General features: G+C 42.5%; 4 protein-coding genes and 1 long non-coding RNA gene across 6 annotated transcripts in view; 4 read left to right on the top strand and 1 right to left on the bottom strand.

Annotated features, from left to right (window-relative positions):
• Nucleotides 1–674: 674 nt before the first annotated feature.
• On the top strand, nt 675–5,815 carry LOC113029410 (uncharacterized). Its single transcript, XR_003273403.1, has 3 exons — nt 675–697; nt 5,406–5,616; nt 5,751–5,815. It is a non-coding gene; the product is annotated as an uncharacterized LOC113029410 (long non-coding RNA).
• The window catches only part of LOC113029405 (neutral cholesterol ester hydrolase 1-like), a 27,690-nt gene continuing 4,140 nt past the window's right edge, over nt 974–24,523 (bottom strand). Inside the window, exons 1-5 of one of the 2 annotated variants that reach the window (XM_026180265.1) lie at nt 11,916–12,330; nt 9,282–9,504; nt 6,965–7,034; nt 5,737–5,908; nt 974–4,957 (exon numbers count right to left, since the gene is read on the bottom strand). In XM_026180265.1, coding sequence (XP_026036050.1) covers nt 4,337–4,957; nt 5,737–5,908; nt 6,965–7,034; nt 9,282–9,504; nt 11,916–12,050 — 1,221 coding nt within the window. In that variant the 5' untranslated portion in view covers nt 12,051–12,330 and the 3' untranslated portion in view covers nt 974–4,336. Of the gene's footprint in view, nt 4,958–5,736; nt 5,909–6,964; nt 7,035–9,281; nt 9,505–11,915; nt 12,331–24,523 lie in introns of those variants that run through there. The other variant, XM_026180266.1, reaches the window with a different exon arrangement.
• Nucleotides 13,163–15,054, top strand: LOC113029407 (putative uncharacterized protein DDB_G0294196). Its single transcript, XM_026180267.1, has 3 exons — nt 13,163–13,293; nt 13,379–13,425; nt 13,497–15,054. The coding sequence occupies exons 1-3, from the start codon at nt 13,277–13,279 to the stop codon at nt 14,393–14,395; spliced, it is 963 nt and encodes a 320-aa protein (XP_026036052.1). The 5' UTR covers nt 13,163–13,276; the 3' UTR covers nt 14,396–15,054.
• On the top strand, nt 15,802–17,158 carry LOC113029408 (uncharacterized). Its single transcript, XM_026180268.1, has 5 exons — nt 15,802–15,913; nt 15,985–16,034; nt 16,124–16,206; nt 16,292–16,790; nt 16,916–17,158. The coding sequence occupies exons 1-5, from the start codon at nt 15,897–15,899 to the stop codon at nt 17,026–17,028; spliced, it is 762 nt and encodes a 253-aa protein (XP_026036053.1). The 5' UTR covers nt 15,802–15,896; the 3' UTR covers nt 17,029–17,158.
• Nucleotides 19,232–24,206, top strand: LOC113029403 (bromodomain-containing protein 4-like). Its single transcript, XM_026180263.1, has 4 exons — nt 19,232–19,374; nt 20,374–20,420; nt 20,504–23,246; nt 23,391–24,206. The coding sequence occupies exons 1-4, from the start codon at nt 19,358–19,360 to the stop codon at nt 23,425–23,427; spliced, it is 2,844 nt and encodes a 947-aa protein (XP_026036048.1). The 5' UTR covers nt 19,232–19,357; the 3' UTR covers nt 23,428–24,206.

The raw sequence follows: 24,523 nt of genomic DNA, 5'->3' as shown, positions 1-24,523 counted from the left end.
AAAACAAAAGAATTCTATGACTGAAGTGCTGTGCTAATGTGTCAAGCTACCCCTTGTTTCTTTATATTTCCTTCCAAGGTGTCAGACATTCTTGAAATTTTTAAAGTGGTCTTGGGTTGTAGTTCTCCACACTTTCTGGTAGTCTTTCAAATTTTTTCTCTGGACACTGACTGCTTTTTCCCACACCTTCAGTCCAGTGCCTGTACTTGTTTGTTCCGCTCCTTATCACTTAAGCAAAACAAAGATACCCAACTCAAGGGATGAATCAGTGGTGTCTGCACACAGCAGATAACTTGGCAAAGAATCAATTTTGAACTGTATCTTTAGGGTCACAAATTTCCAAATTTTTCAGCTGAGTCTACAAAAATGTCACAGATAAAACAGTTTGGCAGGCAAAAGAAATGCCATTTTACATTAACATGGTGATGCAGAGATCCCAAAGAGCTATTAGCTGAAAACTTAGTGACAGAACAAAAGAAGCACTTGCAGGCTTAATAAATTATCTACAGCAGATGAACAGTGTGTGGAAGTCGTGTCCTTAAGGAGAAGGAAAAACCACTCCTGCAGAGACCTGACACAGGACCTGAGATCGGCATCTGGCCCTTCAATCACACAAGCTTCATCAGAAATGGTCTCAGTGGAAGGGTGGCTGTCAAGAAGCCATTCTTAAGGAGGGGAAACAGGAGAAAAGGCTGTGGTAAGTCAAATTACACAAGAACTGGACTGGAAATCAGGGCAACAGGTCAAATGGAAGGAATCCAAATTTTACATTTTGATTGAAATCATCGTCAGCGTGTGCGGAGGCGGTCAGGCTGCTCAGAAAGTTCAGGCTGTGTTGAAGAATAAAGGTGGTCACACCAAGATATCGAATTGTATAAACTCGGTTTTTGCCTGATATACTGTAACGTCACATTTTTCAATAAATCACTGCACATTTTTCCACTTTTTACAAAGAAATGGCTTGAGACTTTTGCCCAGTACAGTACCTTTAATGGTCAAAAACATATGGGTTGTGACTTGAAGAGGGATATGCCAGAAAAAACAGTTTAAAAAGCACTCTGACAGTAGTACTTCACTGTGTCTGATATCATTTCTATGCTGCTTTTACATGCTCAGCAGGACGGTTAATTAAAGCACAGTGTTACCAAAACCTGAACCTCATTTCAGCTGCAGTCATATCAACATCAGTAAAGTTATAAATGATTTATGGGTTTGGATCTTGGCTTTTTTGAATAACAGCAGATGTAGATAACAAACCATTATGTTGCTCTTCTACCCGGTGCTGCTGAGCACCGCCTGCAGTTCCTTTGTCCTTTTAATCACAGCTTAAAAACTTATCCAGGAGTGTCACGGGTCTCCCGCACTGACACGTGCACGGACAGAAAATTAAAACCCAGATTACAACAAACATACAGCACAGAGTGGAAATAAAAACATAGATAACATAAAAGGAAACCTCTTCATCCTCCCTGCACAGTTGTGACAGCAGCCAATAAAACAGCTCCTTTACGAGATTTACCAGCACTGCAGGAGCACATCTGGGCCCGGTTTTCCATATCGGCTCGCCTGAAACAACCTGTTGCATAACCCGACTCGCATTAAAACCTTATTTATACAATGTGAACCCATTAAACGCATAATTTCACATACAGAATTAAAATGACAGCACTCAGACTTACTTTACCGCAAGCCCGCGTGTCTAATTTATAGATGAGTTTGTACGTGAATAAAAGCCACATGTTAGAAATAAGACGTCTGGAATCATTTCCTTTAAAGGAGAGAAAGAAAATTACATTTTTGTGGAATAATTCGAGGGGTGTAATGACCACCCTCAGCTCGGCGTTCCTGCTCCAGTCGGGCTGAACGCCAACAGCGAGTCATTCACCGCCGTCAGTTCATTATATTTGTTTTGAGCCAGCAGCACCGGGCGAGCGGGAAACGTGATATTCCGCTTGGGACCGATTCTCTCGTGGCGATAGAGCAATTTTACTCTTGTTTAAAAAGTAATAATTCACAGCGTTCATCATTGCATTGGCCCCGTGGTCCAGTGGTCATCTGAGAGTGAAGTTACAGAGATTGAGAGACAGTTTGAGACATACATTATTGCACAACCCAGTGAGTATACACAGCTGTGAACTCTGACATACTTTTACAACACACACACACACTAAGCCCGACTGTCTGGCTTTGTGTGTGTGTGTCTTCAGTGTCTCGTTACATCATAAAACATCATATCTGAGGAATTTTGAGCCGTACTACAGGCCAGCTGGGCCTGTTGTCGTTTCTCTTCATAATTATGCTGAAAATGAAATCGAATGTTTTCAGTCATTTCAGTCCTGAATGTCACCCAAAAGTCAAACTTCCTGCTGCAAAAAACCCCCAATTTGCAGCAAATGACGTCACGTTGTTATCAAACTTGCGAGGTTTAAGTTATCAGCCATCAGAATGTGTGATTTTCTGCTTTTAAAAAAGCCTAACTCACAGCAATCAAGTAAAAAAAACGCACTAAACGGTCTAACGTTAAAGAAGAACTGTTTCATTTCTTGTCATAGAAGTCTGTTTGTTTATCCTGTAAATTACAGGCTTTAGATTGGGAGCAGGGCAGCTGGAATATTTAGGCCTCTGAGGGTTAAAACGACCCAGAGAAAATGCAACTGATGGCAGGAAATGTTGGAAATAAGCCACAGATTATCCTTCAGCACGGTTAAGCTGTGGCTGTGTCGTTTCTTCTTGCACTTCTTCTTAAACTAAATAAAATGTTTTTTCACCACCTCGGCTGTGTTTAAAAAAACAAAACAAAATAATAATAATTCAATATTTAGTATCCAGTGTTTTCTCAAGTCTGAGTGTTAATATGTATATTTTATATCGTTTTCAGAGGAACTTTGCTAATAAAAATCAAAAAGCATACCTGACTATGATAAATATCAAACCTTTGATTCACATTTAACTGATTTGTACTTCTTAGCATCACTGAGATCAGATATTAAGATGAGAACTAGCAGGGATGCAGTGACCAGACATGAGAAAATGTCAGTGAAATTCACAAGTTTGCACATTAGCAGGTCCAGATTTAAATGTATCTTTAGTTTGAGTGACTAAAGTGGCTACTAATGATACAGCTGACTGCGGCTGACATTAGAGGGATAAATTAAGCCTGAAATATCCCCTAATCACTGACCATCAGCTACAAAGTGGCGTACGACAAGGTTTTAAGTTACGACTCAGAAATTAAACGGTTTTAGTGGAAGTTGAAACCACACACAGGAGCAAGCTTGTCATTTTTTACGACACTCACGGGGTTATACACCATGAATCTCTCCCCCGTGGCAGACTGTAATCATGCAAACTCTACGATAATCTCCCGAGGGTTACAACTGTGCTGACTCAAAGCATTTAAAAGCGTTTTTTTTAGTAGCCACATGGTTTGGTGGTTTTTAATCATCAGCTACTCTACTCACCACCATTCAAGTTCTAAGGTCCCCATTTTCACACAGTGGAGTAGATCCAGAGAGCATTGCAGAAAAGTCCAAATGGTCAGAATTGGACTCCTGGGGAGCAATCTAACTGATCGCTGCCTGAGGAGGCGACCTTGAAGGGTTAGATCGGCCCAATTTAAACCAGGTTTGACTTTTGACTTTTATGGGCGGAGCTGTGGAGCAAAAATACCGCCGTGTAGCTGTGCATCTGGCAGTGATGATGCCGAATTATGATAATTTGCTTTACTGCTGAGTAAAACAAGAGCCGCTCTTAGTTTTCCTGTTGTTGCACTGACCCACTAACTGACAGCAGTAATTATACTGTGGGCCAAAACTGCTGCAGCGTTAGCCGTTTGTTTTAATGAATCACCTGCCAGCGAATCACAGTTGTATGCTGCTATGGCACAATGTTTTAAGCTTTAGGGGTTTTCGGCGAGTATTATTGTATAAAGAAGTTTCTTATATGTTTATATGTGTAGTTTTCTACTCGTTTCCATTTTAAAACTAATAAATAAAGGTAATAAGTATAAAACCTGTCTTTATAAGTTTGCCATTAATTATATAGATGTTTCTATATAAAAACTTTCTTTGGTCACAGTTGCTTGAAGACGTTTTGGTGTCAGGACACACCGAGGATGTGCGGTGGCGTGTTTGATTGTAGATTTATAGGTCCAGTGGTTTTAAACTTTAATGTGCTAAACAGACGCCTCCGCATCGACACAGTGGATCCAACCTTTGACCTTCTTGGCTCAAGCTGGGATGTTTTAACAGCTATGATCATGTTTTTTTCCGAGTCATCCCAGATTTCTGCCCCAGTTCATCTTTCATACCACAAAGTGGAAACTACGATTTTTTTCCTACAGATTTTGGTCCAGCCAGCGGATGTAGTTGTTCATGCTCCTCCGTCCCACGCTCGACATCATCGGCAGATACGCAAACACCATGCAGCCGTGAAAGCCGTCCTCATAGTGGTCACTGGTCACCGTGACGCCAGCGTCCTGCAAACGTCTGGCGTACATTAAGCCGTCATCCCTGAGCACGTCAAACTCACAAGTCATCACGTACGCCTTAGGCGTCCTACCCAGAACGCCCTGCTCCGCCAGCAGCGGCGACGCCCTCACGTCCGTGAGCCCCGGCACCTCGCCCACCACGCCAGGTGACCCGGTTTCTTTAAGCACCGGCCGGAAGTGCTTCCTGCGCTCAGTCGGCAGCAAAGCGGTCCAGTTCAGCTTCGAGCGAGTCTCGGCGCTGATGCTCGACTCGTCCAGAGAGCTGTGGTTGTTGGCGAGCAGGAGAGGCTCCAGGGAGGTGTTGCCGCCCAGGTACTGCAGCCAGAAGCGAGCCATGACGGGCCTGTAGAGGATGGGCACGGCCTGGTTCTGCTGGTAGGATGGGGTGTGGAAGTCGAGCGCCTGCAGCACGGGGTAGATCAGCGCCTGGACCTTGAACTTCACCTTCAGGGTGTCATCTGAGCTGAGCTGTGGACACACGCAAGCTTTAGATTTTAGTTCAGAGGAAAAACACTCAGAAACACCAGATTTCAGTCCTTACATAAAATATTCGGTGGCAGCTTTTTGCCTGATATTTAAAGCCCGACCAATTTTCTTTTTTTTGACTGACACCAATATCAATATAGGCCAATGTTTTTTCTCCTTTCAGAAATAGGAAACATTAACATTGATTTCTATGGATTCTAAGATAATGTGATAACGCATGTTTAAAATGAAGTTGTTCTACAGTCACAGTCGCAGCTTACTCGCTTGCGCTCTTCCCGACCCTGCACACTGTAAATGCTCTTCTTTTAGCAGGGGAAGGGCACTTTAGGACAAACCTGATTCACACTGTCCACATGCTGCCTTGTGTCACCTGTGTAATAACTCAAGCTGATGAGGTTAGTTTCTGAACACAGCTGGTGTCTTCTGACAGTTTCCACCGTCTCAGCTGTGATAGGCTGGTTAAACCAGGCTATAATGATGTCAAGGAGTGAAGGAGGACATGCAGAGGGTTGGTGGGACAGAACTGGATGTGATAGAGGCGGACGACCCACTGTGGCACCCACTCAAGGGAGCAGCCAAAAATAGAAGAACACTAAGATGTGCCCATTGCTGCCCTTTACATACAGGGTCGCTTACACCAGGTAATCATTTCAAGAGATAAACAAACAGAAACGTGTGTATTCTGCGTAAACAGAAAGTAGAAACAGTAGCAAACTACCCCAAAACTGCTTCTCCTTCTATGTATGCATTTGTTTTTCTACCTTTTGCGCCACAGCGGCAGCCAGGTTTCCTCCAGCGCTGTCTCCCGACACACACACCCTCTCGGGATCGATGCTGTAGTGCTCTAAAACCTCAGTGGACAGGAAGGCCCGCGACGCCGCTATTGCATCATGGTACTGATCTGGGAACACGGCCTCTGGAGCAAGACGGTAGCTACAGCAAACGGACAATTTAACATGACAGCAATATTATACTCAGGTGTTATAATGACGATAATTAAAAAATAGACAGAAAAAGCTAAAACTGGAGGTAAAAATGAACATCTGTTATATTAAATGTTGACTTTCTTTGTATTTCACAGAATATTAAAGTTTTAAATCCTTCATCTGTGATGATACTCCTGAGCTAGCTGCTGGGGTGAACAGTGATTTCAGTAGGTGCTTACTGCAGAGTCAAACAGGCTGAGCTGGGCCTGGTTAAAGGCTGTGGCAGGGATGTAGATGGGTTTAAAGGCAGAGCTGGGCTAGACCAGGGGCTCTGCAGTAAGCAGCCTTTCTGGCAGTGCTGAAGAGGAGAGCATATGAAGATGGATTTGGATAAAGAAGAAAAACAAAAGGAAGAATCCAAGTCCAGAAACTCTCCATTAAGAGGAGAGAGTCACCAGCGGGGGCAAACTGATTTGAAAGAGTAATCTTTTCCTGTGTAATCTTTCTCATGTCAAGACAGGACAGAAACTTCAGGCGGATTTTTACCAAAAGGGTAAACTAAAATAACAGAAAAGTAAATTTACACACACCCCTTAAATATCTGTGAGTAAATGGGTCTTTCAAATACTGACATCAGCCTAGAATGGCACAATCTTTGACCATAATCTCATCACAAGTTTCACTGATGTTTTGAGCACATTCAGCCACATCACATGGCCTTCAGCTAAACCACGTCCATGATAAATGAACAGACCCGAGTCTGTGCTGCAGACTGTTTCCAAGGTCACAAACGGGCCTTGATGCTAAACATGGAAAAAAAAAAAAACTCTTGAAAACTTTCACCCAGTTTTCCTCCTTTGGGAAGAGTTTGAAACATGCTGTCTGAAATAATTGACTTTCAGATCAAAATGAAACAATCAGCTGTCATTGCTACGATTGGCTAAACAACAAGAGAAAAGCATAACTTGTTGTCTTCAAACCTTTTACATAAAAATCCACCACCTGCAGCTTCAATGTGAGGTTTGTTCCTTCTAGATTCACGTGATCGACGCCCAAAACTTACTCAACTGACATAATGACGGCATCCAGGTCCTCTGCCATCTTCCGGCAAAGATGGTCATAGGAGCGCATTCCTGTGAAGCACATAAACAGTGACCGATGCTGAAGTTACAGTAAGGCTACAGTAATATATTGCAAATTCATTTTAGGTTTAGTTGATAATACATTATACTCGATACCACGAGATTTAGAAGTCTCAGCATTCCTGGGCAGCAGAGGATGACTCATATGGCTGCTCATATAACTTCCTGTAGTAGTAAAGTCTTTGGGAATATGACTTTCAGATCATTTGACCTGTGACTTTATGACTTTATTGATTCAGTCGTTTGTTTTGACTCATAACGAATAAAAAGTTAAGTTATTTCCGTAAAATACTGGAGGTAGAAGCTACAATATGCTCACAAGCTAAATACAGCAAGTCTTTAGGCAATGAAAGCACCACACACCGAATAAATGAGGCTCAGTGATGATGACACGGGTATGAAGATGATAGCATCTTCATACAAAAATGAACTTTAGCCCAAAAAGAAAAGCAGTGTTTGCTCCTAATGTGAGAAAAAAAGTTCACCCTTCATATACAAAAAAGTATTTAGTCAGCCACCGATTGTGCAAGTTCCCCCACCTAAAATGATGACAGAGGTCAGTAATTTGCACCAGAGGTACACTTCAACTGTGAGAGACAGAATGTGAAAAAAAAAAATCCATGAATCCACATGGTAGGATTTGTAAAGAATTTATTCGTAAATCAGGGTGGAAAATAAGTATTTGGTCAATAACAAAAATACAACTCAGTACTTTGTAACATAACCTTTGTTGGCAATAACAGAGGTCAAACGTTTACTATAGGTCTTTACCAGGTTTGCACACACAGTAGATGGTATTTTGGCCCATTCCTCCATGCAGATCTTCTCGAGAGCAGTGATGTTTTGGGGCTGTCGCCGAGCAACACGGACTTTCAACTCCCGCCACAGATTTTCTATGGGGTTGAGGTCTGGAGACTGGCTAGGCCACTCCAGGACTTTCAAATGCTTCTTACTCCTTTGTTGCCCGGGCGGTGTGTTTTGGATCATTGTCATGTTGGAAGACCCAGCCTCGTTTCATCTTCAAAGTTCTCACTGATGGAAGGAGGTTTTGGCTCAAAATCTCACGATACATGGCCCCATTCATTCTGTCCTTAACACGGATCAGTCGTCCTGTCCCCTTGGCAGAAAAACAGCCCCATAGCATGATGTTTCCACCCCCATGCTTCACAGTAGGTATGGTGTTCTTGGGATGCAACTCAGTATTCGTCTTCCTCCAAACACGACGAGTTGAGTTTATATCAAAAAGTTCTACTTTGGTTTCATCTGACCACATGACATTCTCCCAATCCTCTGCTGTATCATCCATGTGCTCTCTGGCAAACTTCAGACGGGCCTGGACATGCACTGGCTTCAGCAGCGGAACACGTCTGGCACTGCGGGATTTGATTCCCTGCCGTTGTAGTGTGTTACTGATGGTGACCTTTGTTACTTTGGTCCCAGCTCTCTGCAGGTCATTCACCAGGTCCCCCCGTGTGGTTCTGGGATCTTTGCTCACCGTTCTCATGATCATTTTGACCCCACGGGATGAGATCTTGCGTGGAGCCCCAGATCGAGGGAGATTATCAGTGGTCTTGTATGTCTTCCATTTTCTGATGATTGCTCCCACAGTTGATTTCTTCACACCAAGCTGCTTGCCTATTGTAGATTCACTCTTCCCAGTCTGGTGCAGGTCTACAATACTTTTCCTGGTGTCCTTCGAAAGCTCTTTGGTCTTGGCCATGGCGGAGTTTGGAGTCTGACTGTTTGAGGCTGTGGACAGGTGTCTTTTATACAGATGATGAGTTCAAACAGGTGCCATTCATACAGGTAACGAGTGGGGGACAGAAAAGCTTCTTACAGAAGACGTTACAGGTCTGTGAGAGCCAGAGATTTTCCTTGTTTGAGGTGACCAAATACTTATTTTCCACCCTAATTTACGAATAAATTCTTTACAAATCCTACCATGTGGATTCATGGATTTTTTTTCACATTCTGTCTCTCACAGTTGAAGTGTACCTCTGGTGCAAATTACTGACCTCTGTCATCATTTTAAGTGGGGGAACTTGCACAATCGGTGGCTGACTAAATACTTTTTTGCCCCACTGTAAGACTGTGTTTAACAAGCTCACGTTGTCACAGTGAGATCTAAACACTGAAACCAGCAGAAAAATAGGCTTAAAAACAGACTTAAGTTGATTGGATTTGTTTAACCGTCAGCAGCTTTACGGTTGTCTAAAGCCTCTTATGCACCGCACTCACGTCCGCTGCCGAGGGCCCAGCCGCCACCGTGGAAATAAATAACTCCTCTTTTCAGCTTCTCCCCTCCGATGGGATGAAACACCCGGGTGGGCACGCCTCCCAGCGCGGAGTCCGTGACGTTCACGGCGGGGCTGGAGCGAGCCTCAATCACCTCCACCCAGGACACCACCCGGTTCAACACGTGGACGCGGTGGCACACGCCCATCGCATGAGCTACATCACTCTGGAAATTTTAAAAAAGAAATAACTTTTATATTTTGTGCTCAAGGAAATTTTTTCAAGTACTTTTTGCAGTTCTCTTCTGTGGATTCTGTTGGTCTCCATCACAAACATTGAAATATTGCAGGTTTGCAGTTGAAACTATGATAAATCCCATAATACTGATGCTCAAAGCTGGTTACAGAACCACGATTTTGGCTTTAGATCGTCACACTTGGACTGAGCATGCAGAGAGTTAGCACAGGGTTTGCCTACACGACCTCATCTGACACTTTCACCAGTCTTAAAAGATTTTTTAGGTTTAGCTAGAGCTCTGCTCTGAAGCAGAGCAGATCATTAGTTAAGCTTGTGTGGCACCATTCGCCTATTCCCTGAAATCAGTTTACAGTGTAACCCGATAATCATTCCCACCATCAGGCACAGCGATTGTCCTCAAATTACACATCCAGAAAATTTTAATCTGGACTTTTTGTGCGGTTGCAAAGAGATTTAATAACGCATTTTTGTAATAATATTCACAGTTTTCTAAGGGAACTGATTTAGTTTGAACTGGAACGCCACAGGTTTGGGGTTGCAGTCTCCAAAACACAAAGAGAACCATTTGTCTCTTTGTGCTCAAAGTGACGGGACCTGAAGGTAAGAAACCAGCAGGGCGTGAAAACCTGTTCAATGTGGGGAACACGCATGGAAACTCGTCACTCAAGCTGTGGGCGTGTAAACTGTGTGGTGTTTAATTAAATGTGAAGCATTGCAGGTGAGCTACAGCTCTGTGGCATGTGGCCTGCCTAGTTAAAGGTCCTTTTTATGTTATTCCCTGAATACAGATTGAAGGACTGTGGCTGATTTGTACTTTTCCATTGATGGAAAGCCAAAACCTGTTTGGTCAGTGCCAATATTTTCTGTATGGAGGAAAAACTCTAATATATATAATATAGTTTATAATTAATTTCCCTGGAAAAACTGTCAGGATCAGGTTAAAATCTGCCAAATCGAATATGCAGATTTATCAACAACCCTTTGTGAAAGAAGCTTCATGCAGTAGTTCTGATTCTCCTGTGAAAGTTCTGGTTTACTCAAGTGTAGGACAAAGTTTCCCAGATAAGGTGAGGTGAAAGTCTTCAGATTTAGTCTTTGCCAATGTGTTGAAATGGTGATGACAACCAGCCTGAGGAGGTGTTATTGCTCCGTGTCAGTGAGTCACCAGCCCTGAAAAAATGCTGTGGTTAGTTGGAATCTCAAATTCCAAAAATTCCCCCCTACAAACCACTTATAATTAAATAATAATAATAATAATAATAATAATAATAATAATAATAATAATAATAACAACAACAACAAATATGAATTTTCAAAATTTTCACACCGTTTAATCAAAAATTAAACCAACAAACTCCTTGTTCTGTGTAAAGAACAAAAAAACAAAACAAAAAAAAACGAAGTTGTTGCTGTGCATTATTGCACTAATGCTCATTATAATCATTCTGGCCAATATAGTAAACAAATAGTGAACAAAATTAGTAATGCCTAAACAAATACATAAGGAGTGTATTTAAATATGAGTGAAAGGGATGCGCTGAAAGGCAAAACGAGGATAGTTTGAAAAAAATGCAGCACAAAAATCAATGTTTTGTTTTAATAATGGCTGCAGTCAAGTCCAGCCACCTGGTGGGATTTTCTGGGAACATAAATTGCAAAATTTGCATTAAGAGTTTTTCTCTCTGGATCCCGTTCAGATTTAAAACTGCAATCAGGACAGAGAGAGCAAATCTATTTTAAGTGTCATATACAAGGATTCTGTAGGAGCCAGTAATGAAAGAACAATGAATGAATGCATAAACAAGAAGACAGAAAGGCCATCTTAGTGATGAAAGCAAGCTTTAAAATAACCCCAAGACTTCCTAAAACTTCTGGGTTTATCCTCTCAATTAACCTGTTGAACCTATGAACAGACTTAAGTTAGTTGTATATTTTCTAGTTACCTTTTATTTCTCGTCCTATTTCTGTATTTGTTTTGTTTCTTGTGGTTGTTGTGATTTTGTCTTGACGTTATCAATTTCAGTGTAGAGTTAGATCTTTTTAATCATTAGATTATAGTAGACATTCGTCAAAGGCGAGATTTTAGAAGGTGAGAATAGATACTGGCTGAGACTAAAACCATATTTTTATTCTTGTTTAGATTTGGCTTTTACAGACATTTTTATTTTGGCTCATTCGCCATACCAGGCTTTCATTTTAACCAGTAACTTCCTTCTCTCTGCACGACCTCGGATCTGCTATAAAATAAACCCTGATTCTCATATCACCCGTTCACCTGCACGGTTTCGTGCTTCAGGTGTTGTGATCCTAACAGCCCTGTCTTTCCTCACATCAACCTGCCCTTTTCTGCCCTCCTGTCAGTCATCAGTCAGCTCTCACCGCCTTCATGAAGCTCCGGAAAAGCGCGTCCAGCAACATCAGTTTCCACGGCTCGCTAACTCCGCTCGGTAGCGGCAGGTAGACGTAGTAGGCGGCCGCTGACAGCAGCACGGCTCCGGCCAAACGGAGCCTCATCGCGTCCACGGTTGAAACGAGATTAACCCTCCCACACGGTCCTGAGCGGTCGCTGCCTCCGCCAGAGATCGACGAGAATGGGAGGAATGACCCCGGCTTCAAAATTAAAGCTCTATGCAGAGAGCAGGGATCTTTTCACAAAGATAGGACGTTACGCTGGAAACATACATCTTATTTTGAAATGTTTCCTAAGGAAGTAGCTTAAGAATTTCGTAACATTGTTGCATTTGGGAAATGTAGTCCGTTTGAGCTCCGATGGTAAACTGAAATAAAATGCTGAAATAAAACTGCGACATTTTGACAAATTTTTGAAGTTTTGATCAGATTTATAGCTATATTTGCAAACATTTTAATCTAAACGTTAAATAGAAATGTCAATTTATTAAGTATGAATATAAATTAAAATGGTAAATCCAAATATGACATTATAAATATTTATTTAAAATATGTAGGAAATTTAAAAAAGAAATAACAAAAATTGTGACGTGTAAATAAAAGTGATATATACTTAATATAAATAAACAATTTGAATTCTTAAATATAAAGTATACATTTTAAATCACAATTTGAAAGTATTCTATGCATTTTACAAATATAATTTTTTTATAGTTAAATGTAAATATTAAATGCATATTTTAAATTTAACATGTTTGTATTAAAAATAATGCAAATATAAAAATATTACTGTAAACATTAAAAGTTTGTTTTAATAATTAAGTGATGAATCTAAATACTGAAATTTAAATGTTGTTGATGATGTGTTTTTATTTGTTCACAATGGTAAATAAAATATTTAAAATATCAAATTAAAATTAAAAATAAATATGCATTAAAATTAAATTTTAATTTATTAAAATACTGATTTTAAAAACAAACAGATTTTAGATATAAAAATATATTAAATATAAATATTAAGAAATCTGAACACTACGCAGGTCTGCTTCATTTCAAACAACCCTGATAAAACATTTGAAGAAAGCTGAACTGAAGGTTGGCAGAGTGTTGCTCAAATCTGCCTGCAGTGCCTCATTGTGCTTCGCTGGTTTCTTAATTAGCTTCACCTGGCTTCAAGTAGTCACACAGCTGGCCAATTAAGCCAGAAGGTAAGAAAATAAAGTTCTGCAAAGAGTTTCGCTGCCTTACTGTCTGTTCATTAGTTTCTAGGTCCATAGTTTGGTAGCAGCTGACAGAAGTGTCTGTCTTTGCTGCTTCCTGTAGCTGAAGCTATGATGTTTATATTAAGGCAAGCCTTAAAGAAGTTTTTTTTTAAAGTTAAATCAAACATATTTTTAATGTCACTATTAAAGCTTATAGTCTCTTTTGTCTAGATGGTTGCTGTTGTTCTTGCTAGCTGTCAAAAGTCATCAAGAAAATGGTAAGCAAATAAAATTTGATAATTTTATGCACCAACATTTTTGTCTAACATATTCCAATGTTCTCTCACAGATCAAGAATTAGCCCATACGGATGATCAACTGGATTTAAGCATTTACTTTAAAAATGAGACATTGGGGACCAGTGGGATACTTGATAACTATAATTCAACCTTGAATGAGAGTAACTACAGCACAACAGTAACAGTGGATTATCAGCCTGAAGCCGAAACACTGGCACAAAATGGGTCTTTGCCAGATCTCCAGTATTCATTAAGTAATACTGAACCTCCACTAAAAGAAGTGGAGTCTGGTTTTCAGGTACAGGTGCTCCAACAGCAGCGTACCTTCTCATCCAGGCAGTCACAGGAGCCCCAGGTGCCGCCACCTACCTCCCCACCCAGTGAGACTACATGCCCATCACAGGTGCTCTTGCAGGTGCCAATGCCGCGTAGTCCTCCACTTTGGCAGCTGGAGGTACCACAGCAGCCCCGTTCTCCACTCAACCGGCTGGGGGTGCCTAAGGTGTCCCAGGTATCCCCAGAGTTCTACTCTCCATCTCAGCAGCTGTGGGTGCCAGAGGAGCCTGGTTCATCACACCAGCGGCTGGATTTAATCCAAATGCATCAATCCCCTCTCCAACAGCTACAATTTGCAGAGGTGCACCAGCAGCCTAGAGCTGAACTCAAATGGGCACAGGTGGCTCAGGCACCCCAGCAGCCTGGTTCGGCCCTAAAGTGGCAGCAGGTACCCCGGCCAAGTATCCGGCTCCAGCAGCCGCAAATGGCCCAGTGGCCACAACGGCCACCCTACCAGCTCCTGATCCCTCGCTACCAGGCCAAGTACTCACATTACCGGCCCATGATATCCCGTTACCGGGAAAGGCTGCTAGGACACCGACCCAAGACTCCGCTCTTTCGAATCAAGCATCTTCGACACCCCCAGCAGATCAGATATGCACGTTGGAAATAAGTTTTTCAAGCAGACTCATTAAAATTATGATCCAAATCTTTTTCTTTTTTTTTTTCTCCCCTCAAATTTTGTAATCAAACTGTCTCCGCTAGGACGTTATAAAAGTAGGCAGGGCAACATCGGGGGACTTTTGTGTTTAACATGAATTTCTTTCCGGCGCAGCAGCTAATAAGCATGAGGCAGCAACACTAAGAGAAACAATGGGGAAGGTTATCTAATGAAACCTCTCAGATCATCCAAGAGTTCAGATGTTACTTTCCTGAACTCACGATTTCTGTTTTAGGCACTGCAACATTGAAACACTGTTCTGACCTTTCAAAGTAAAATACAGCTACTGCTATAATTATTTTTGCTATACGTGTCTATTTATTTGTTGAAAAGCTCAATATCTAGTTTAGCGTTAAGCTAAACTAAATCCCTATATTATCCCCTATATTGTTACACCATCTTTGACAAAGGCTGCCAGCATAATGTGTGCCCCAAAAGGGTTTTTGCAACATTTCCATTGAACGTATCCATATCCATTCCACAGCACATCTACTCCATTACACTCAGAAGGCTAAGAACTGCTTCTAACTTGTTTTCTTTAAAACATTGGATCAAAGTAGATAATGTTCACCTGGCAAACCTTTGTGTTTCAATGTGTTTTCTAGGAGTGTGCAAAGTTCACAGGGTTTTTTTTTTTCTTAGACGTTGGTGCTTTCTGCTTCAGTAAACTTTATTGTAACTCTAATAATGCAGCTTTTACAATCCCCTCCACTAGAGGGAGCACTACTCCGTATCTGTAACCTTCCGGTTACAGATGCGCTTCCCAACCCCCTGAGCCACGGTCGCCCCACGATCAGCTGTGGTAACCTGTAAAGTGAGCAGGCTGTCTTTTCTAAGCTATATGGTATTCTTAAACTTTTGCAATAAATGAAATAAAGGAGATTTTTAGACTAGTACACTTATTTAATGTGTTGTTTATGTTTGTTAAGCCAAACCTACTTTTTAATGTTTGTAGCAAAGGAATTTCCAAACTTTGCAATGATTTTATTGATAGAAATCATGTTGATATAGACATAAAGCCAATGGCGGAATACTTCTGTCAGCTGCACATGTATTATTTTAGCAGAATTAACCTTCATAATTTAAAATCATACTATTTGGAAATCCAGTGAAAATATTTAGGCTTCTTTAAGAACAAACATCTAAACCAATCAGCAGCTCCAACAAATTCAGCTGCAGGTTTTTCACATTTAAGTCATCTGAACAGCATCTGCACAATGGAAGCTGCTGAAAATGATTTGCAAAGAGTTGCAAAATACCTCAAGGTCCTTTCCTGGTGTCATAGTGAGCTTAATCTGCTCTGAAGTAGAAACACCTGTGGTCACCTAATCAACAAGATAAAGGGAAAACCTTTTAAAGATTTTCGAGAGCTCAGGTTCTTTTGCTGGTCTCCTGGTTTGGTAGCAGCTGACAGCAGTAGCTGCTGGGTTTGTGGGTTCTTGCTGCTGAAGCAATGAGGTTTTCATTAAGGCAAGTACTAAATAGGTTTCTATGAAGCTAAAAGTTTTCAGTTAGAGCTTACAGACACTTGTTTTCTTTAGTTGGCTGTTGTTGTTGTTACTTCTCACTGTTGGAAGTCATCAAGCAAACGGTAAGCAAGTTAAATTGCATCACTGTTTAATTGCATAGATTAAATATTCTTAAAGGTTAACAAACTGCTTTTTGCTGGATACCAACCAGATTCAGGTAGTCGTTACCCCAGAGTGAATGCTTCATGGCGCAGCGAGTCAAATGCTGCTCATACTTTAACCCTGAATGCAAAGGCAAGTGATCCTGGCACAACAGTGAATCTAACCGTGCAAGTCTCTGCCTGATCACTAGTTTTATGCACATCATCAAATGTCACAGGTAGTGAAGTCTGGTTTGCAGTCACGGGTCCCCCGGCAGCAGCATAAACCTCAGGCACCCATTCAGCGTGTATGCTGGCACAGCTCAAAGGCTTTGTGCTTTCCCCAGAAGGCCCAGCAGTTCACCAGTGCACCACAGCTTCCCAGACAGCAGGTTGACTCCCTATCTTGGGCAACCCAGCCAAAGTGGAAGCCTTCCTGCCCGCCCAAGCACTTCTGCCAATCCAAGGAGCCTCGGGTGTCCCACCGGCCTGGTTCTCCACTCAGGCTGCCTGGTTTCCTGCCCCAGTGGCCTGACCGTCCACTTTACCAGCTTCAGAGACCTCACTATCAGGCCAAGTGGCCACTATACTCACTCCAGATGCCTCAGTACCATGCAAAATTGCCACACTACCAGCCTTACTACCAGTCCAAGCGTCCACACTACATGACTGTCTTGCCCATCTACAGGGGGAAAGTTATTGGTCTATCCAGGCAAGCAACTCCAGTATCCCCACCAGGTGAGTTACTTCTAGAAAGTTAAACTTTTTAAACAGTCCAATTTCTGCTCAACCTTCATCTGGGTGAGCTCTTCTTACTGGCTGAGTAACAGGAGTGAATTTTAAGTGGGATTTATTTCTTTCAGGCACAGAACGTGGTGCTAATGTAATAGCCACACAAAGGGACCAATGGTCATGGAAAACGATTAATGAGATAACTGGTTTTCAATGGCCTTTATTCATGAATGTTTTCTCTTAGGCACAGCAATGTTGAGCCTTCTGAATCGTTGTACGGACCTTCCCAATTAAAATAACTTTCATCTTGACTCTCTAAGCATTTACTGAATGATTTGGTAATAAAGTTTGACAAGATGTGTGTATGATGCCAACACAATGCTTTCCTTCTGTTAAGAGTTACAATTTGTAGAAACTTGTATACAAAGCAGATTGAAATTTTACACTGCAGATAAGAGATGCTGTGGAAGAGCTCTCCCCAAAGATAATTACTAAGGATTAAATACGGAGTGGTTTATAAACGCAGTGTGAAAGGTGACTAAAAATACTTGGTGCATCATGGGAATCCCCCAGAAACTATTACAGCGTAACAGAGGGAGGTTTTTGGTTCACCTGATCCAGCCCCAACTATATGCTTTAATAGACGTTTTAAGCCTATTTTTGAAAGTAGAGATGGTGTCTGTCTCCTAAATCCAAATTTGAAGGTGGTTCCACAGAAGATGCGCCTGACAGCTGAAGACTCTGCCTCCTGTCCTACTTTTGAATACTCCAGGAACCACAAGAGTCTTTGTCACATTGTCATACAAGTACAACACACAATGAAATGTTCTGAACTGCTCCTTTGATCGAGACTTAAACAATAAGTAAGGTTAAACTCTGGAAATGTACATTGTGCAAATGGAATGTTAAAGTGCTTTCTGCCTTATTAGCATGGCAATTTATTGACAGAGCAATGCAAGTAGAGTGACCAGTGTAATGTACAACAGCGAGCAGGGTAATATAAACAAACGGTGTAGCAGCGTTTGATATAACAAATCAAATATGACAGTGAAAGTTCTGGAATGGGACATAAGGTCGTAGGACTTGGCCTGAGGATAGAAGCTCACTGATAGTGGGAATCACACACGTGCTCTATTGGGGTGATGCAGTACTATAAGGTCTTTAAGATAAGATGGGGGGGCTGATTATTCAAGACCTTGTATGAGAGGAGCAGGATTTTAAATTCGATTAACAGCGAGGCAAGGAAGAGAAATTTGATCTTTCTAGACCGTATCAGTGCTCTTGCTGTGGGTTTTGGATAAACTGAAGGCTTTTAAGGGAGATTTTTGTTTTTTCTTACATCCTTATAATAATAAATTTCAGTAGTCCACCCCAGAAGTAATAAATGCACGAACTAGTTTTTCAGTGTCACTCTGAGATGGGACAGTTTTAACTTTAGAGATGTTGTGCAAATGGAAGAAAGCAGTCATAATTGTTTAATATGTGCATTGAAGGACATGTCCTGGTCAAACTTCACTCCAAGGTTCCTCACAGTGTTACTGGAGGCCAAGGTAATGCCATCCAGAGTAAGAATCTGGTTAGATACCATATTTCTAAGATTTTCAGGACAGAATACAATAACCTCAGTTTTATCTGAATTAAGAAGCAGAAAGTTAGACGTGATTGACGTCTTTGTCTTTAAGACATACCTACAGCTTATCTAAATGGTTTGCGTTATCTGGCTTCTAGATAAAATTGGGTGTCATCTGCAGAGCAGTGAAAATGTATACTATGCATCCTAATAATACTGCCTAAAGCAAGCACATATAACGTAAACAGAACTGTTCCTAAGACAGCTGATTCAGATAGGTCAAGAAATAATTCATTTTTAAGGGCCCCCAAACAACAAGAACTAGTTAAAACACAGTTTATAACAATAAATACCAGAATAATAGTGACCAAAAACTAGTAATTGACTATAAATAAACAGAATAAAGTATCAGTGATAGAACTGTTAAATACATAGGAACTGGCCCAGCCTGACCTATTATGCTTTACAAAAAAAACAAATGTATTGCATACAGCACCATGTAAAACAGTAGAATATGGCTGTATCCTAATTCAGGGTCTGCAGCCTAAAAGGCCGCATTTTAAGGCCGATTACGTCACAGCGACAGCGAGGCTGTCCCAATTCAAAGGCTGCTCGAAATGCAGCCACAAATGCGTCCTTGATTTCCCTGAATTTTAAGGATGTGACGGCGTAGACTTCGTGGCCCAAAATATCCCAGACTTCATAGTGCAGCAGTGGGCGTGGATAATTTTGCCGAAAACTTTTAAAAGTACTGAATAATATGTCACTTATTTATGTGCAAATGTTGAATAATGAAGAAGATTAAAACATTACTGTTGGCCACAGTGTTTCCTAATTAGCTACACCTGCATACAAACAATCACACCTGAGTCCAATTAACCACCCATGACAGAGAGGAAAATTTTTTAAAAGGGCTGCACTGGCCTTGCTGTGTTTTTCAGCTTCTTGATTTGGTAGCAGCTGAGAGAAGTGGCAGAGTTTGCTGCTTCCTGCAGCTGAGACCATGAGTTTTTTATTAAGGTAAGCTTTTAAAACTGTTTTTACTAGTGATGGGTAGATGAGGCCTCGTGAAGCGTTTCAGCACATTCCCCAAACTGTATCGACACTGTGTCGACTGTTTTGCTCCATACTGACACCTGCTGGACCTTAAATATCATTGCAGGCAACTTACTTGAGCCTCACAACAGACACTGATTCAATGACCTAGTCATACTTATATGCACTGTATACACTGTAAGGTATTGTACTTTCCATGGAATCATTTTATATCTTCTATATTGCAAATATTGTAGACATCTTTAAAATATATTAATATATAAATAATTTCCCCCAGGGATCAATAAAGTATTCTGATTCTGATTCTGATATTATGAATGACATTAAGTGAAAATTAAAATGAAAGTATTGTGAATGTAATATTACCCATTTGACTCAGTTTATTATAAATTTCTATTCAGAAAAATAGGTTTATCCTCCGCAGAACAGATGCGACATTTAACCTGCATAAAATGAAATGAATAATTTACACTTCAAGTCACATGGCTGTTTTTTTTTTTCTCTATTCTGATAGATTACACTGAAACAAAGACAGACAAACTATTACCTTATTTGCAGTTAAAAGATCAAAATGATTCCACACAGCAGAAACATTTCTTTTTCTTTCGGGCTCCATTGTGTTATGGAGAGATGTGTATTATTATTTTTTTTTTTTTTAATCTTTGCGAGAGTAATTTTGTGTTTTGTTTTGTTTTTTTGGTGGGGACTCATTCCGTTGGCAGATGCGGATGCGGTACCTTTTAAACACAGTTTGGCGCGTTGGCAATGAGCGATACAGCAGCTGTATCGATCACGTGACTTTTTCTTAAAGCGACGCACGGCAAGGCATCGCTAGTGGAGCTTGATACATGCGTCGGTGCGTGAGTGTTTCTGGACCCATCACTAGTTTTTACTAATATCTGTATCAAACCATCTCTTAAGTTGTGTTATTAAAGCTTAGAGTCATTTTGGTATTTTGTCTAGATGGTGGATGCTGTTTTTGTTAGTTGTGGGAGGACCTCAAGCAAATGGTAAGCAAACACACCATTGCATTTTGTAGACTTAAATTTTTGCTTAAAAGCCTATAACACTGTCCCTTTTGAAAATCATGCAGATCAGAAGGTGCCTGTTGCAGATGATCGATTGGATTTAAGTAGTCTTAACTCTGGGAATGACACTTTGCATGGTAGTGAGACATTTGGAAATCATACCTCACCCTTGAATGCAAAAAGCCACAACACAACTATGTCCTCCACTAACCAGTATCACCCTGAATCTGAAACCCTAAAACAGAATGGCTCTGTGTCCAAAGAACCAAAGCCTGATGTTCAGCCCCTACCAAATCTACGGGCATCTCAACCACGTCAGCGCAAACCCAAGCAGTCACAGGTGCCCCAACAACAACTAAAAACTTCCTGCCTACCCAATAAGCAGCCTTCATGCCGACCCTGTCCACCCCAGGGGCCTAGCTGCCGGCCCTGCCCGCACAAGGAGCAGTCTGCCTGCCGGCCTTGCCCAACCCTGAGCTGCCAGGTAAAGCAGCCCCAAAAGCCAGAGTTGTCAGAGCATGTTGGTAAGCCAGCACTGCATCAGCCTCAGGTGCATCCACCCAGTGTGCCTAAGGAGAGCAAGCAGACAGTTTTGCATCCACCCAGTGTGCCTCAGGAGAGCAAGCAGACAGTTTTGCATCCACCCAGTGTGCCTCAGGAGAGCAAGCAGACCGTTTTGCATCCACCCAGTGTGCCTCAGGAGAGCAAGCAGACAGTTTTGCATCCACCCAGTGTGCCTCAGGAGAGCAAGCAGACCGTTTTGCATCCACCCAGTGTGCCTCAGGAGAGCAAGCAGACCGTTTTGCATCCACCCAGTGTGCCTAAGGAGAGCAAGCAGACAGTTTTGCATCCACCCAGTGTGCCTCAGGAGAGCAAGCAGACCGTTTTGCATCCACCCAGTGTGCCTCAGGAGAGCAAGCAGACAGTTTTGCATCCACCCAGTGTGCCTCAGGAGAGCAAGCAGACCGTTTTGCATCCACCCAGTGTGCCTCAGGAGAGCAAGCAGACCGTTTTGCATCCACCCAGTGTGCCTCAGGTGAGCCAGCAGACAGTTTTGCATCCACCCAGTGTGCCTCAGGAGAGCAAGCAGACAGTTTTGCATCCACCCAGTGTGCCTCAGGAGAGCAAGCAGACCGTTTTGCATCCACCCAGTGTGCCTCAGGTGAGCCAGCAGACAGTTTTGCATCCACCCAGTGTGCCTCAGGTGAGCCAGCAGACAGTTTTGCATCCACCCAGTGTGCCTCAGGTGAGCCAGCAGACAGTTTTGCATCCACCCAGTGTGCCTAAGGAGAGCAAGCAGACAGTTTTGCATCCACCCAGTGTGCCTCAGGTGAGCCAGCAGGCTGTTTTGCATCCACCTAGTGTGCCTCAGGTGAGCCAGCAGACAGTTTTGCATCCACCCAGTGTGCCTAAGGAGAGCAAGCAGACAGTTTTGCATCCACCCAGTGTGCCTCAGGAGAGCCAGCAGACAGTTTTGCATCCACCCAGTGTGCCTCAGGTGAGCCAGCAGGCTGTTTTGCATCCACCCAGTGTGCCTCAGGAGAGCCAGCAGGCTGTTTTGCATCCACCCAGTTTGCCTAAGGAGAGCAAGCAGACAGTTTTGCATCCACCCAGTGTGCCTCAGGTGAGCCAGCAGACAGTTTTGCATCCACCCAGTGTGGCTAAGGAGAGCAAGCAGACAGTTTTGCATCCACCCAGTGTGCCTCAGGTGAGCCAGCAGGCTGTTTTGCATCCACCCAGTGTGCCTCAGCAGAGCCAGCAGACTGGTTTACATCCACACCATCTACCCACTCCATCTCAGGTGACAATGCACACTGGTTTGCATCCACCCAGTCTATCTCAGGTGACAATGCACACTGGTTTGCATCCACCCAGTCTATCTCAGGTGACAATGCACACTGGTTTGCATCCACCCAGTCTATCTCAGGTGACAATGCACACTGGTTTGCATCCACCCAGTCTCTCTCAGGTGACCCAGCAGTCTCATTTGCATCCACACCATCCACCAAGTCTCCCTAAGTTGAAGCAGCAGACTGGTTTACGTCCACATCATCCACATCAGGTTCCCCAGCAGACTGGTTTGCATTCACACTCTCTGCTTCTGGCAACGCAGCAGAAGGCTTTCCCACCCCTGCATCTTCAGCCACCACAGGGCCCTGCCTTTCTGCCCCAGCACCCCCATCCACAGGTTCCCCAGAAGACTGCCTTTCTGCACCAGCACCCCCATCCACAGGTTCTCCAGCAGACTGGTTTGCATTCACACTCTCTGCCTCTGGCAACGCAGCAGAAGGCTTTCCCACCCCTGCATCTTCAGCCACCACAGGGCCCTGCCTTTCTGCCCCAGCACCCCCATCCACAGGTTCCCCAGAAGACTGCCTTTCTGTCCCAGCACCCCCATCCACAGGTTTCCCAGCAGACTGCCTTTCTGTCCCAGCACCCCCATCCACAGGTTCCCCAGCAAGCTGTCTTTCCATCCCTGCACCCCCATTCACAGGTGCACCAGCAGGCAGTCTTCCCACCCCTGTACCTCCATCTGCAGGTGCCCCAGCAGGCTGCCGTTCTGCCCCTGTACCCTCAGCCTCAGCCCATGCCTCAGCAGACATATTACCAATTCAAGCAGCTTCTGGAAGCCCAATGGCCCAAACGGCCACTCTACCAGCTCCAGGCCAAGCAGCCACGCTACCAGCCTTTCATGTCACACTACCAATCCCGATTGCCAAGCTACAGTCCCAAGGTGCCACTGTACCAGGCCAAGAAGCTTCAGCACCCCCTGCAGATCAGATACCAACATTTCATAGCTTCATGTCGGTAAGCCACCCACACTGGCACATCAGAAAACAAAATGCGCAAAATCAATGAATTTATTGTGGGTTTCTTTCAGGCACATCATCCTTGTTGAGGGGAGCAGGGCAAGTTTCAAACACTACATTAAATCTATGCCTTTTATTTTAGGAACTGCAGTGTGGAACCTGCTGGACTACTGGACTGACCTTTCAAATGAACATTTAGTTTGTGCTTTATACTCTTGACTACTAAATGTTTTGTATGTGCTGATCCGTTTGATGCCAAGTTTCTGAGCACCTTTGAATGTTTTAAACGGGAGTCTTGAGGTCTGATTTAGCTCATGCGTTTTGTTTTTGGTTTTTTGTTTGTTTTTTTGTTAAGCCTGTGCAAAAAATAATCCACATCAACCAACACACCAGTGCTTTTCCCAGACTTGTAGAAATTCTTTGGTAAATGGTGAAAAGCTGATACCAAACAAGTCTCTGCATTCTTTGAGAAATGAATGTTGCATCATAACTGTTGTGACACATGGGGATTCATGGTACCCACATCCAGTCTCTTTAAGATTTTCTCTATTTTATGATTGTGGTTAATGGTTCGTAGAACTTATTTAAATGTATAAAGGTCTTAAATTAGTGCACCTGTTTAGTATAAGCTTGGTGGGGTAAGTAGGACCAGGTGCCCAATTTCCCCATAAAGCAGCCAAACATTTAAAATGTAACTATAGGGAGGCAGCACGCGCCCAAGAAGCTACTGCAATCTCCCAATTTTTGCTCAAGCTGCAAAGCTGCTGGTGTCTGCTTTCCAGGTACAGCCTAAATACTAACCAAATCTGAAAGAGCACTGGACAAAGATGGGTGTGTGATTAAAATTTGCAGATTATTTTTAATCCCTGTATTCTCACTGCAACACCGAAGATGCTTAGTTTTTTGCATTTGAACCACTGTCATCTGAACTTGTCACATTAAATTAATATAAAAAGTACTTTCTGCCTTCCTGCCACTTAATCTGTTTTTAGAAATAAAACACATGCTAGCTGCACTGCAGTGAACTTGCTGTGAGGTTTCTACCTAAATGTATTGACACACAGGCTGTTTAAACATAACTTGAATTCCTATTGAGTTAAGTACTTTAGAAAGGACAAACATAAGTTACATCTTGTACCGATACCTCTTTACTGATAAAGTTAGGGTTTCTTACAATAAACAGGTCAGGTCCCTGTTTATTGTAAGAATGCTGTTATTCACCCACTGTTAAAAAACCTAAGCTTGATGCTTCTCTTCTCAGTAGCTACAGACCGA

Source organism: Astatotilapia calliptera, chromosome 9, assembly GCF_900246225.1.
Source record: "Astatotilapia calliptera chromosome 9, fAstCal1.2, whole genome shotgun sequence".
NCBI lineage: Eukaryota > Metazoa > Chordata > Actinopteri > Cichliformes > Cichlidae > Astatotilapia > Astatotilapia calliptera.
This window is presented reverse-complemented; position numbering and strand designations above follow the sequence as displayed.